The sequence below is a fragment of the Ptiloglossa arizonensis genome, chromosome 5, assembly GCF_051014685.1.
Source record: "Ptiloglossa arizonensis isolate GNS036 chromosome 5, iyPtiAriz1_principal, whole genome shotgun sequence".
Lineage (NCBI taxonomy): Eukaryota > Metazoa > Arthropoda > Insecta > Hymenoptera > Colletidae > Ptiloglossa > Ptiloglossa arizonensis.
In genome coordinates, this window is record NC_135052.1 from 6,487,781 (window position 1) to 6,501,902 (window position 14,122).

General features: G+C 44.4%; 1 protein-coding gene across 1 annotated transcript in view; it reads left to right on the top strand.

The window, feature by feature from the left end:
* LOC143147423 (uncharacterized) overlaps positions 1-13,628 on the top strand; it is a 151,320-nt gene extending 137,692 nt beyond the window's left edge. Inside the window, exon 4 of the mRNA XM_076312669.1 lies at positions 13,520-13,628. Coding sequence (XP_076168784.1) covers positions 13,520-13,534 — 15 coding nt within the window. The 3' untranslated portion in view covers positions 13,535-13,628. The remainder of the gene's footprint in view (positions 1-13,519) is intronic.
* The last annotated feature ends 494 nt before the right edge of the window (positions 13,629-14,122 follow it).

Sequence of the window (14,122 nt, forward strand, 5' to 3'; positions counted from 1 at the left end):
ACCCGAGAGCGTATTAATCATTCGGCGCGCCGGAGGAGGAGGCCCGCGAAGGAGGCGGAGGTTCGTACGCGAAACTGGTATCCATGATACGCCTATCTCGTGATCGGCCGCGGCTTCCGCGGCTTTAAGCAGCGTGCATACTGCGGCCCCGATTGCATATTGGCCCGTAATTACCGAGGCCGCTGCTCCCTTCTACTTTGGCTGTCCGCTCGGCTCGGCTCGGCTTAGAACGTGCCACGCCACCTGCGCCCCTCGACTCCACGGGGGTCTCGAAAGGAATGCCTCGATCCCCGACACCGAACAGGGATCGTTCTGGTATTCTTCTCGATCGAGAGAGCGGAAGCGTGGATCGTCCGTTACTGGAACGCGTACCATCGAAACCTCGAAATTGGATCGACGAACTCTTCACGCGCGGGCAATTAACCTATTCGCTTGCGATACCGTCTGACTCGTGGTAAGGAAATCGGGCCGAATAATGGGTCGTTCGATATGAAACGTATCCAAGAACCTAATGTAAGAATCAAGGATGGGTCTTGTTCGTATTTGTACGTTCGAATGTATTTTCTCGAGAACGTTAGAAAGAAACCCTTGTGCAATGTTTTTAGAAAGAAAGTTTAGCGTTCCACGAGAACGGTGAGAGTTCCGATCTTGCTATCGTGACACGCGTTGTCGAAACTTAAATCGTCGGACAAGGGGTTGAGAAACTTCCGGTACGGGACATTGAAACTTTTGGTACGAAAGGCGTTTCGAGCATTTTTCAAAATGAGCCATTTAAAAGCTCCGAGTACGCGTTGAAAATTTGCCTCCGGTAAGTTGCCAATCTCGATAAACGAAATTCATCGAAATCAAATCGCGAGAGATTCGTGTCTGGAAGAAGTTCGCGATAAGAGAATCAGAACTTGCCGGAGAATGATAACAAAGGTAACGGTTTCTTCGATCGTGAACCATCGAGCGTTGCGATGGTTAATAATATGGTTATAAATCGATGTAAGAAAACCATCCATCCCGTAGCAAGTTTCTCGGTGCGTTGACACGCGTTTGAAGCTACGCTGTTGGGACAAACGCGAATTGCGAGACGTAACCATCGGGTATCCTCCGGTCGGACGAGTTCATCGTACCTGGTGCAACTTTGAACTTCACTGCGGTGCGTTAAAGTGATATAGAGACCATGGCGGCAAGTGTACGTACCAACTGGTATTAAATTCGCTAACGAACGTTACGTGGTTTATAATCGTTTAACGGGTTGAACCGTAACGATTACGAGAAGAATTTATAGACGTTCGTCGTCACCGAGAATTCTGAGAACCAATTCGACCGGCTTTGAAAAGCTCGTGATTCGAAGAGTAACGCGATTCTCTCGAAACACGTTTGGTGCGTGCTTAAACTGATCAACTGTATCGTTGCAACTGTCAAGGTTTCGCACCGTCCCTTGAATCGTAAGAGGAAACGTTAATCGGACACGATGATACACCCTTTGATAAGCAAGAATTTCCTTTCGAAACTTTAACTCGTTGTTCTCAAACTCGATCGATTTTCCATTCGTGTACATTCTCGTTCGTTTCTTGTGCGGGGGCTTCTGGAGGGTGATGGAGAAAGAGTGAGTTCGTGAAAATAGAAAAAGGAAGGAAGAATGTTTTATCTCAGATCTGCTAGTGAACTCATCGGTAAGGCATCCTGGCAGGCCCTGCCCTGTACGCCAGGACATTGGGGATCTGTAAAGAATCGTATGTACACCGATTAGAGCTGGTATGGGAACTCGTGGGAAACGAGTTTAGCGGTCAGTTTCCCTCTGGTGGCGAGTGTGAGAGGTGCCGCCACACTTTTATAAACACCTCTGTTGAATATATTGCCCTTGGTCGGTATTCAGGACTGATCACTTGTACCTGATCTCTCCGATACGATTTCGAAGAATTGCGGATAAAGTTTGAATTACGAGAGACTCGATGAGAATTTTCGGGGGTTTTCTGTATTCGAAAAGAATCAAAGGTCAGCAATCTTCCCGAGTCTTGACAATTTCCAAAGAAAGAGAGAAAATCCGTGTTTCGATTAAAACTTTTCCTACTCTCGGTGAACCATCGGTCGTAATCACAGATCCTCTTGTTCACCACTTAATTCCTCTCTGCGAGGCAATCTTCCAAATAGACTTCGGGCCACGAGATTCTCGGATGAGAACTTTTGGAAATTTTTAACTACTCCTTACGTTTCACAGACCCTGTATTTAAGAAAAATCAGAACTCGGCAATCTTCTTCGAGTCTTAGCCATCCGACATCCCCAAAATCCGACTTCTTTCCACCTGATCCTTCTCTTCTCGTCAATCTTCCAAATAGACTTCGGGGCACGAGAATCTCGGATGAGAACTTTTCGAGATTTTTAACTACTCCTTACGTTTCACAGACCCTGTATTTAACAAAAATCAGAACTCGGCAATCTTCTTCGAGTCTTAGCCATCCGACATCCCCAAAATCCGACTTCTTTCCACCTGATCCTTCCCTTCTCGTTAATCTTCCAAATAGACTTCGAGGCACGAGAATCTCGGATGAGAACTTTTTATTATTACTTACGTTACATACGATACATACGTAACAAAAATCGAAACTCATCGATCTTCTCCTGTTCCAACCACCTAACACCCTTAACTTCCGCCATCTACGTAAATTTCCAATTCGCTACAATTTTTACGAAAGATAGGAAGAGAATCCGTGTCCCCATTAAAACTTTTCCTTCTCCCGGTGAATCATCGTTCGTAAACGCAGATTCTTGGTCGAGTTTACTAAATCTTCCTAACGTTTCACACATTTTGTATTCAACAAAAATCAAAACTGAGCAATCTTCTTTGAATCTCGATTACCCAACATCCAAAAATCCGATCTACTTCCATCTAATCCTTCTCTTCTCGTCGATCTTCCGAATAACCCTCAATCCCCAAGAATCTCGGACGACAGCTCTTCAATATTTCTAAATCTTCCTAACGTTTCACATATTCTGTATTTAAAAGAAATGAAAACCGAGCAATCTTTTTTGAATCTCGATTACCCATCATCCCGAAAATCCGACTTCCTTCCACCTAATTCTTCTCTTCTCGTCGATCTTCCGAATAACCCTCAATCCTCGAGAATCTCGGACGACGGCTCTTGAACTTTTCCAAACTCTTGCTAAACGTTCCACATATTCTGTATTCAAAAGAAATCAAAACTGAGCAATCTTCTTTGAATCTCGATTACTCAACATCCAAAAATCCGACCTTCTTCCATCTAATTCTCTCTTCTCGTCGATCTTCCGAATAACCGTCACTCCCCGAGAATCTCGGACGCCAACTCTTCAATATTTCTAAATCTTCCTAACGTTTCACATATTCTGTATTTAAAAGAAATCAAAACTGAGCAATCTTCTTTGAATCTCGATTACTCAACATCCAAAAATCCGACCTTCTTCCATCTAATTCTCTCTTCTCGTCGATCTTCCGAATAACCCTCAATCCCCGAGAATCTCGGACGACGGCTCTTGAACTTTTCCAAACTCTTGCTAAACGTTCCACATATTCTGTATTCAAAAGAAATCAAAACTGAGCAATCTCCTTTGAATCTCGATTACCCAACACCCCGAAAATCCGACTTCCTTCCACCTAATTCATCTCCTCTCGTCGATCTTCCGAATAACCCTCAATTCCCGAGAATCTCGGACGACGTCTCTTCAACTTTGTCTAAATCTTGCTAAACGTTTCACACATTTAACAAAAATGAAAACTAATCGATGATCTCCTTTGTCGCTCACCCGACACGCCCAAAGACCACCATCCAGATTTCCAATTCCAATGTTAAGAGAATCCGTGTTCCGTTTAAAACTTGTCCCTCTCTCGGTTGAACTATCGGTGGTAAACGCATTGGTACGGGTCGGCGTCCTTGGCACCGCACTTTTGTCTCAATTTGAACCGTACGGCGAACCGTACGGTTAAGGGTCGGGGTTCATCGCACCGTGCGCGCCCGATTAAAGTGATGTAAGGCCCCCGGCGGCGAGCGCGTCGGCGGCGTTCAGTGGCTGGCATTAAATTAGCTAACGAACTAGTCCGGCGCGGGCAGCGCCTAGCTTAATAAAAGAATATTCGAGCACGAGCGAGCGGCTTGCACGGACGGCGGTGTATAGAAGAGCGGGTCTCCGGGTCGACGATGATGCCCTCTCCGCCTCGGTCCCGTGGCGGCGCACAATCAGCGGAGCGTGCTCGTAATGACCATTACCGTCCGACTCGCTACTTCGCTACCTTCGGCCACCACGGTAATGGCTCGTGTCTGCCAACCTCTCTCGGCCATGTGTTCGCCGATACACCTACTTCAGGGACGGATAACCGCTATCTGGCGCCCTCCCCGCCGCCCGGGCCCTGGGCTTCCTGGTGGACGCCAGGTTCGCGGCATCGGGACAGATAAGGGAGCCGGAGATTAACGCGCGTGTACACCGACCGGGAACTTGAAACTCGCGTCGGATTTCATGGAATTGCGTGGGCATATTTTAGACGCGAAAAATGTTAATTTCTAGATACTCTACGGCTTAAAGGATGGCTGATTCGGGATACTGGACACGGTGGCGCGCTCCTCGTCCTCGTCCTCGTCGTCGTCGTCGGCGGCGGCGGCGGCGGCGGCGGCGGCGGCGGCGTAATACCTTGAACGATGTGCGTGCGTTAAAAGGCCCGATGGTGCTTCTGCGATTCGGATAGAATGTCGTGTTAGACGTGAATGGTAAATATCGTAGAAACGTCTCGCGTCTCCGCTATTCGATGTCGTCCCGATCCGTCGGCTCTTCGTTTAAGTTTTTTTTTTTTATTTCCAGCTGGTCTTTACAGAGACACTGTCAAATTTTGCGTACGATGGTAGGGTATAGGTGATCAATACTCTTTCGGAATTGAAAGAGATCGTCTCGATTAACCATTGCGCGTACAAGTTCGACAGATTCGTTCCTGTATGATAAAATTCGATCAACGCGAGAAAAGAGATACAAAGGATAAAAGAAGAATAAAAAAAAAAGAAATTTCGTTCAACTATCGATTGGATAAAATTCGATATCGATTCAGTTGCGACGCAATTTTAGGCGTTCGATTTCTGCCGCATTATTGGTGACAATTCGAATTTTTTTCGAAGACCTTTGCGGTTGCATTTTTAACTTACCACGAGTCGTCTATGGATATTGTTCTTCGACGGTAAATTTCGGAGTTGTGTTTGAATTCTATGACTTCGTATCGAATATTCCGACACTTTCGCAGCGTTTATGTAAACGAAGGTTGCGGCGAAACGTTATTTATGTTCGATAGAGTATTCGAAAACAGGGACTGCGAATGTTTATTTTCAAAAATAACAGGAAAAGTGTCCATTTCGCGATTTTTGATTGGGAATGGTCCAAAGTTCCGCTTACTATTTGCCGGTATGCGTGTGAAATTTCTTCGACGGGTAACTTTGAGAGACTTCAACGCGCACAGTAGACAGTCGCAGACCTAATCGCACGAAACGTAGGCACCTTGTTAGAAAATTTGAAATCGGTGACGTTAAAGTCTCTGCAACAGATTCTTCAGACGCAACGTTCGAATACTTCATCGGATTTAATTCGATTCGCTCGAATTATCATAATTGAAGTTTAATTGTACATATATTAGAAAAACATTGTACAATATTACGTAGAAACAACGGTTGGTAATTTATTTAAATGAGCGGTATTCAAATCGTTTACCTTGTCAGATAGCAATGCCAGATAAATAAACGATCCGTACTACGTAATCGGATTAATTTATTTAAATCGAGTTATTAGAAGAGTGCACCTCGTTGCGTATTAATTATTTGTAACGTGTACGTAACTGCGCTCGAAGTAGAGGAATTATAATAATTAGCCGCACCATTATACGGCCGTAATTACAAGCGTCGTAAAGGCGTTCAAATATTGCTACAATGGGTTTGAAAACTTGCACAAACATCGAACAGATTTAACAAACGACATCGTCGCTGGTTAGCGATCCATCATCGACGATTATTTATCACCGTCCAATTAAAACGAATGTCCAGTCGATTCTCGATCCTTCGTGCGATTATCCGAAACACCAGGGTTTATTTGCAATACAATGACTCATCCTTCGAGATCACCGAGGGTCGTCTAAGAAGAAAAATATTTCATTTCGAGAGATAGACGTAACGGTTCGGGATTTTGTATCTTTGAGTATTGAGTAACTTTGGATGACCTTGAACCGTGGGTCATTGCATTCGTCTTGTTCTCGATGGAAGTCAAATAAAAGTACACATCGTTCCGTTTAGAAAGAAATTAATGACTTTGAAATGTCCGTGGTGCTTTCACCTGGAACGAAAAATAAATCGTCGCACAGTCTTACGTTCTTTCCTATCTGTGAAAGTAAACGAGTCATCTGACCTGTATTAAATTCTCCCGCCCTGTGATCTGTCAAAATTACTCAAAGAATGTGGAACTCTTTGTTACAATGCGCCGAAGGCAGACAAAATTCCTTTCGGTGTGAAAATGAAAAAAAAATTTGTTCAAATACGGGTTAGATCGCAGGTATAAAAACGGAGGTATTTCCTGGAGAAACTGAAGGAGAATCGATTTATCGTTAAAAAGAATGTACAAAAGTAACGACGTTCGCGCGGTATAATTGTCGTAATTTGTTCACGCGTTGTGAATAGCGAGCGGACGATTTCTGTGTCTGCACGGTGAGTACTCGCACGAAAATCCCTCTCGCGTATTTCCAGGTATTCAAAGGTTTTTTCATCCTAATCGGGAAAATACCGCGCGGAAAGAGACAAAGCGTCGAGGAACACTACGATCCCGCTTTGCACGGAATCACCGTTATCCTTACGACGGTCACAATTTCAGAATTTTATTTAAAAACAATACGGTGGAATGTAAAAAATGCTTGAGAGATTAAGTAACCTCAGATTTACGATAGAGGATAAGATCAACGATAACGTAATAGCGCAATGGTCGTCACAGAATTGTAGAATGAAATATTTCATAGCGAACGAATAAAAATTAAACCGTTTCAACGAACAAATATCTATACGCATACACCCCTAACAAGAAATATTAGAACTTATCGAGAGCGAATTTAAAATGTTATAAACTTATTCAATTGAATCTCAAAGTAATAAAAAACATATCGAAGCACCGGAAAGAATATGTCCCCAGCCGATATTTTATACGATATTATAAAGTAAATAACTGATGGGTGTGTAGCCTCGGGAAATGTAAAAGAGTTGCAACTCTGCATCGGAGAAATATCGAAATATAAGAAAAGTCACACGTGAAAATTTCTATTCTCGAAATAATTTTTCACGTGTAAAAATTCCGTTTATCCCAATACCAGGTTGTTCGATAAGTTTTGTCGTCTCTTCCATTGTAAAAAGGTACCGTGACGGTTCAACTTTGAACAACCGTAAATATACGAACGAGTCGGCGGATCTACACGAGAAACTTCACACACATGTTCATCAAACGGTAGTGCCATCTTTCGAACAAATAAAACAACGAACGTAACAGCTCCATTTCCCATCGAACGACAAAACTCGTCCATGATTGAGCAACCTATCGCTTATCAACAGGGTTTACGCGTTGACGTTACGCGTTATCCACCCTAGGAATAAAACTTCGCCCGTGGAACGCATCGTGCACGAGTCTAATTCTCGAAACGTATAGTTTCCCCCGGGGGTCGATCCACGACCCACGTCGAAGGCCCCCCGGTAACCGCAAACAAAAAATCCCGTTCCCCCGATAATTTCATTCCGATTCGATTACCACGGGTCACCCTCGACGCATCCGCGAGGCGTTTCTGACTCGGCGAGGTTTCGCAACGGTGGTCGTTGGCTGGCCATTAGGACGCACGCCGGCGCACGTACGTATAATGGCAATCATGTTAATTATTGTAAGTAGAGCTGCGCGCCACCGCTGTGGCCGCGGTCGCAGCCGCAGAGAGCCGGCCGGCTGCCTTTCCTCCTCTTTTCCCGTAGTGGTAACGGCGTGTGCCACCATTACGGAGAGCGCCTTACCGTGAACGCACGCTATTCATTCCCTCCGTGTCAGAGGGAGACCCTGAGGAATCGACGAAGACGGAGTAGTACCGCGCAGGTGGCGGAGGAGAGGGTTGAAAGGAAGGAAGGTCGAACGAGCGAACCAGAAGCGCGCGTTCGAACCGCTTCATCTCTATCCCCTTGTACCGTAACCGCGTCCTGCCAGCTCGTTTCACGGATACTGTCGCTTTCGCGAGTGAATTTTATTTTCAGAAACGAAAGGGAGCTAGGTTGTCGCCCACTTAACGTCGCGGCGTCGGATCACCGAACGTATCGATATCGATATCGATACACGGCATACCGCCTAACGTTCCGTAAAAATCTATACGTCGGAATTTAATATCGAGGAATATCTGGGATAATTGGGTTACGGTGGGACGTGATATCAAACGGGGTTTTGTTTTACTTTGGATTTGCGGAGATTGAACTTATTCATCGAGAGAGTAATCGACCTAGACCAAGAATTTCCAGACACGAGTAAATTAATCTTTTCAGTGTCTTCGACACGCGTTGTTGCCGAAATCGTGTCGTGTTTGCGTCTCCTCTGGGAAAGCCAGCGACAGCTCGGTACCAAAATATTTATTCCAACACCGGTACGTTCGCATATAGAACAAAAGGCTCGAACGGGAGTGGAAAATTCCGGCGCCATAATTTTGTACGATATTTCGCGTGGAATTCTTTCTTCGGCTCTGGTATCGTTTTGAACGATTCAGGTCGTGTAAAATAATTGAATAGCGACGGACTAACTTTGCTAGTTCCAAAACACGTTACACGCAACTAACCGTCTCGTTACTGTCAATAGTCTCCTCTACTGCGCGTAAATAGAGTTACGTGTTTTATCGTTTGTAGCGTGGAAACCCACTCAGCCACACCTTCCTATCCGATCGATGTATCGCGCTGTAATTACGAGCTACCGTGGTAAAAAATAATTTAAATTCTTGGTCGAAGGAAAAAAGAAACACAGATGTAATTCCAAGCATTTCGTTTTTCTTGCACGGAACGTTTCGAACAGTTTACTTCTGGCCTCCTTTGTCGAATGAACGAAAAATTTGTTTCTCGTTCGTACCGAAGAGAAACCAAAAATAAAATGGTCGAATTATTAGAAGTTGAATTAAAAAAAATTGAACACGTTATACACAGGACAAAAATAGGGAAAAATGGTGTTTATTCGTCATAGAAGAAAAATAAATTGTGCAGTCGATCTACCTCCATCCGCTTACTTGCGCTACAAATACGAATGTGTATACGCAAGGGTTAAGCACGCGGCTACAAACCTTCGATCCGAACTACCCCTATTTATTTTTATCTAACTTTCTTTACGTACCGTTAGCATCTGAGAGTATTATTCACGATTTATTCTTACCTACTTATCCCTAACTATGGGTAATTTGCGGAGAGACGATCGATAAGAAAAATCAAGTTATGCGCATGTTGATAAGCTCCTGGATTGATTTACAGTCGGTGTTATTTTTCTTCTTGAATTACATTTTAAAAATCGGTCGATTTTCGTATCTCTCGATTTGACCCTCGGTCGGTATCCCTTAATTAGACATAGTCCAATTAACACGCTTTTGTAGAACTGCATCGCGATCGGTGTGCCCACGTTCGTCTGGCTCGTGTGCGCCACGGCGTGTATCATTTTATCTAATTATCCGGGGCACGTTGCGAGGGCTTAAGTACGCGTAGCTGTTGCTGTAACGATATGTTTTCACGATACTCTCGTTCCGCCCGTGCGTGCCGCCGATCGCGTGCAATTGCACGTTTAAATAATTAAAAAGCGAACAGGAGATTTCGAGACTCGGAATACGATAAAGATCTCTTTCCGCGATTGAAAATTACTTCATTAGCCGTCTTTTCGTGCCGTCGCTAGGCCAACGATGTACGTGACTCTTCGTCGAACATAAATCCGAGTCAAATACGAATGTACCGTGTACGAGGATTTATATCGCGCGATCGAGTCATTAACGGTTAATATCGTTAATTTCCAACCGATAATAACGAAATAATTCGACGGCTACTCGGGCATCCGACGACCGGCCGGTAAACCGGGGTCTACGCGCACGGTTCCCCGTAAATCGGGGCTCACGTGCACGGATTTCGCTACAGTCGCGAAAATGCACGTACGAAACATTCCGTAGAACGTTTCAACGTAGCTCGTGCAAAACCATTACACGATTTTCTATTAACCAGTTCGTAAAAATCATCCGGACGTTGTGTAACACCGATTCGTTACACAGATAACGATTTTTAACGGTTGTTATTCGTTAAGCGACTGTTTCGTGTCGATTCGACGGCAAGACTGAACCTAGAAACGCACATCAGGCCTTTGCACGCGCGAAAATTAATTCGTGATAGGCGATATAACTTGCGAGAGCGTGCATTAAGGTCGATCTTAATTAGCGGCAATTTAATTAGGATCACCAGCGTGACGGTTAGCAATGGGCCAGGTCTAAGTCGGAGGTAAGAAAATGTCGGCGTGTATTATTAAGGCGGGCAGCCTTCCTGATCGTCACGGAAGTTGATCGTGCTGTATTCTATTCTACATTACGGGTGCAGTGTTATAAGGATGTTGAAGTTGCTGTCGATCCACCGATCCTCCAATTTCATTCTGCGTTCGGACGATTCTAGATTTTATTCCGTCCATGTTTCGATACGTTCCAGCTCTCTTTCTCGACGTTGTAAAATTCGACTCGATTACACAATACTCTTCGTTAACATTTTGTACAATACGGCGTACTTTTCGGTACTGTAATTTTTACTTCGTAGACCCATCCTTCTGTAAAATATTCCTCTAGATTATTCAGACAAATGGTAATTACTCCGTATTATCTTCCTCGACGCGATCGACTTTGTTCGAAGTGGACTCTCACCGATCACCGACTATACTTTGACTTCGAGTTCATTCGTTTCACGATTCATTGTACTTTTCGCGTTCCACTCCGCTACCATTTCTCGTTTCCTGGCTACGAAAAGAATATTGTTAAAAATCTTCCGCGCGTTCACGGCCGCGGTTTAAATACAAACGTTTCTCTCTTCGTTCCAGAAATCGTCCCATTGTCCCTCCTCTCGAACGGTACACCATCGAGGAATTTTCCTCTCGAGTTCCCTGAAATTCCCCGAACGGAGGCTCTCGTAGAAGAAAAAATCCCGCGTATTCCGTGCTCGCCGCACCCTCCGACTTTCTCCGCCCCCTTGATCGTTGTTCGTTGTTGTTGCACCCGAGGAAAAGAGCCGCGAGTACGCCGCGATGCAATACCGTACTCGTTCGCGGGCGTTATCTCTATCGTTATAAAACGTTCGTGCTTGTTCTAACGGCCCGGTGCAATAATCTTAATTCCAAATGCACGCCGGGCGCAGGATACCTTTAACGAACCGTGGTCTCTCCGGTGAAACGGATTAATTTAACGAACGAAAATATAATGTATTTACAATGTAGAGCGCACCATGGCGGGGCACGGGGCCGGAATCGAATTCATTAGATCCCATCGAAATCGCCTCATGGTCGAGTGGAAATTCGGTCGAGTGCGGCTCTCGAAGGCTAGAACCGGCCAATTAATTACCGGGAAAGGAAGGAAGGAGCGTGGATCGCGGGCGCGTTTGAATTTCCACGCGAGTTTCTTCGCGATGTGCTTGAGCCACCGAGCGTGGCATTCGCATATAATCAGCGGCCTGAAGCTCGATTATGTTTCCCTCTCTGGCTCGAGCGAGTCGTTTTCTCTCTTTCCTCGTCCCCCCTCCGACTCTTTTCCCCGCCGCGTGAAAGATCTCAACTCTTTCAGCCGGCATGGCCGTCCGCTTCTAGCAGCGCAGACTTCTTTTATTTATTTAGCAGGCCAGGAAGCCGTTAATACTGCTGGCAGCCCCGCGGTAACTAATTAAAGGTCAGTACGTAGCCGGGTCTTATCCGGAGAACGGCGAGTCGTAAGCGTTCGCTTCCGGCCCTCCGGGTCAACTTTCATAGTCGAGCGATGAACGAGATGGCTCGGATTAAATCCTGCCTCGCCGCTCTTCTTTCTCCTGTCTTTATTAGAACCGCGTTTTCAACTGTTGGCCACCGCCGAGGTTTCGAAACAACGAGAGCGTCGTTAGCCTCTCTAGCCTCGGAGAATTTTGTCCTTAGCTGGAATCTTCACCGGGTTCGAATAGTTTAGAGGGTATCGAATCGTCGACTCGATGCCCGATTCACCTTGTTTTTATAGAATGCAATCCTTTCGATACTTACTATATTCTGTTGCTTTTCTTTCTTCGATACGATTGTTTCTTTTTTCTTCTTCTTCCTCGTGCGTGAAAGTCGCCGAGTAAAAAGTTCCGAAGATAGATAAATTCAAGGATAATAAGACGGATTCGATCCTCGACGAGCGTATTTCGTTTATTACGTTTTGTATAACAGGTTCTAAGGCACGTTCGACACTTTGTAATGTATCGAGCGATCGCGCGAATACACTATCTCTGATACAAATTAACTTAATAGAGCTACGTTGAGATCGAGGTGCGCTCGCGAAGAATACTCGTTAGTGCGGTACGATGATTTATCGAAAGACTAATGAACAAGAATTCGGTGATATCTGCAGCGATCTGGTTCGAACGTGTACGTCGGAAGGATGATCTTAACGGTTCGAAGGCTGGAGTGTAATTTTTTACATTGTGTACGAAGTGAGAGAAAGTCGTTGAGCGTGACAAATCGTTAGGTGTGGGAGGTTAGTTGTCATGGAAATGGGAAATTCCAGAAACCGAATGCACCTGAATTTCTGAAAACGAACAAGCGGAGCTACGAATCACGGTAGTAGCGTATAAATTGAGCGAGTTTCGAGCTAGTAAATAAATCGTAGGCGTCGTTATTCGTTCGAAGTACATTTTCAATTCTCGCTGGCCAACGATTCGGAACGATAATTGCAGCGGAGTGGCGCGTCGCGAATTAGGTATTCGAAGGACTCGGATCGTCGTTCGTTGTTGTTAGCCTCGTGAACGGGGATTCCTGAACACAGCTGCACGCGGCGTGCATCTAGGTCTTAGCATCGGTCTTTATAACCGTTATTAGATGCTGGCTGATTTCCAGGAAGCTTGGAACAATACGTTCGGGAAGAGGAAATTTTTATTTCCTATGGAAAACAGCGTTCATGGGTGGACACCTGTACGTATAGCTGGGAGCTGGAAAGATGACTCCTGGATTAAGGAGAATGTAATGGTACGTGTAAGAGGGATCGTGGAGAGCGTCGGACACTTTTTTGCTCAGCCGCAGGCTTCACAAAGTTTAACCAAAATCCTTTATTGTAACCTTTGTTACAAAGTTCGACCTTCTTCCACAGGTCAACTTCTCAGCTCCACACGGTACATAGGACTACCGGTCGTGACGAATTTTATATCGCTACAAATGTCATTTAACAAGTCTCCATTTTTAAATAAAAAAATGTATGCTTATTAATTTTCATATTGCAATTATTCTGTACTAATTTTCTATTTTCATTTGTTTCAGGTAAGTTTACGATGACAAAATTGTGATCCAAGTTTGAGAATCGGTACATTTTACCCTTGTCGATGTAAGTAGCAGTATGATATATTTGACTTACATTATGAGTGAAAATATGATCGAAATATACATTTATTCGTTTGTAAAAATGCTGAAAGTTAGTAGCAAATGCAAGATGTTACAAAAGATTAAGTACCTACTCTTGGACAAAGTGTCTCGAAAATCGGTCTTTTAAAACTTTGTTCGATTGTTTAATCGTATGGTAAAAATCAAGGATAAATTCTTGGACACTATCGAGCCTGCATCTAGAATTATTTATTCTACTCGCGATATTTTTCACCGATTGTAGAATTTTCTTACCATCCGAAACCGAATAGTATCCTAATCCTTGGAGCGTCTTTTAAAATTCCTCCCGTAACGTGTTCTTCTTTCCAAGGAAATAACTCGACTCGATCGCATCTGCATTTAGAATTCTACTCGCGATATTTCTCACCTACCATTTCCAATTACAATTTTCTACCATTACAATTTTCCACGGCTACAATTTTCCACCGCTACAATTTTCCTCCCGTTAAAAACCCAACGGTGTCCTAATCCTTGGAGCCATTT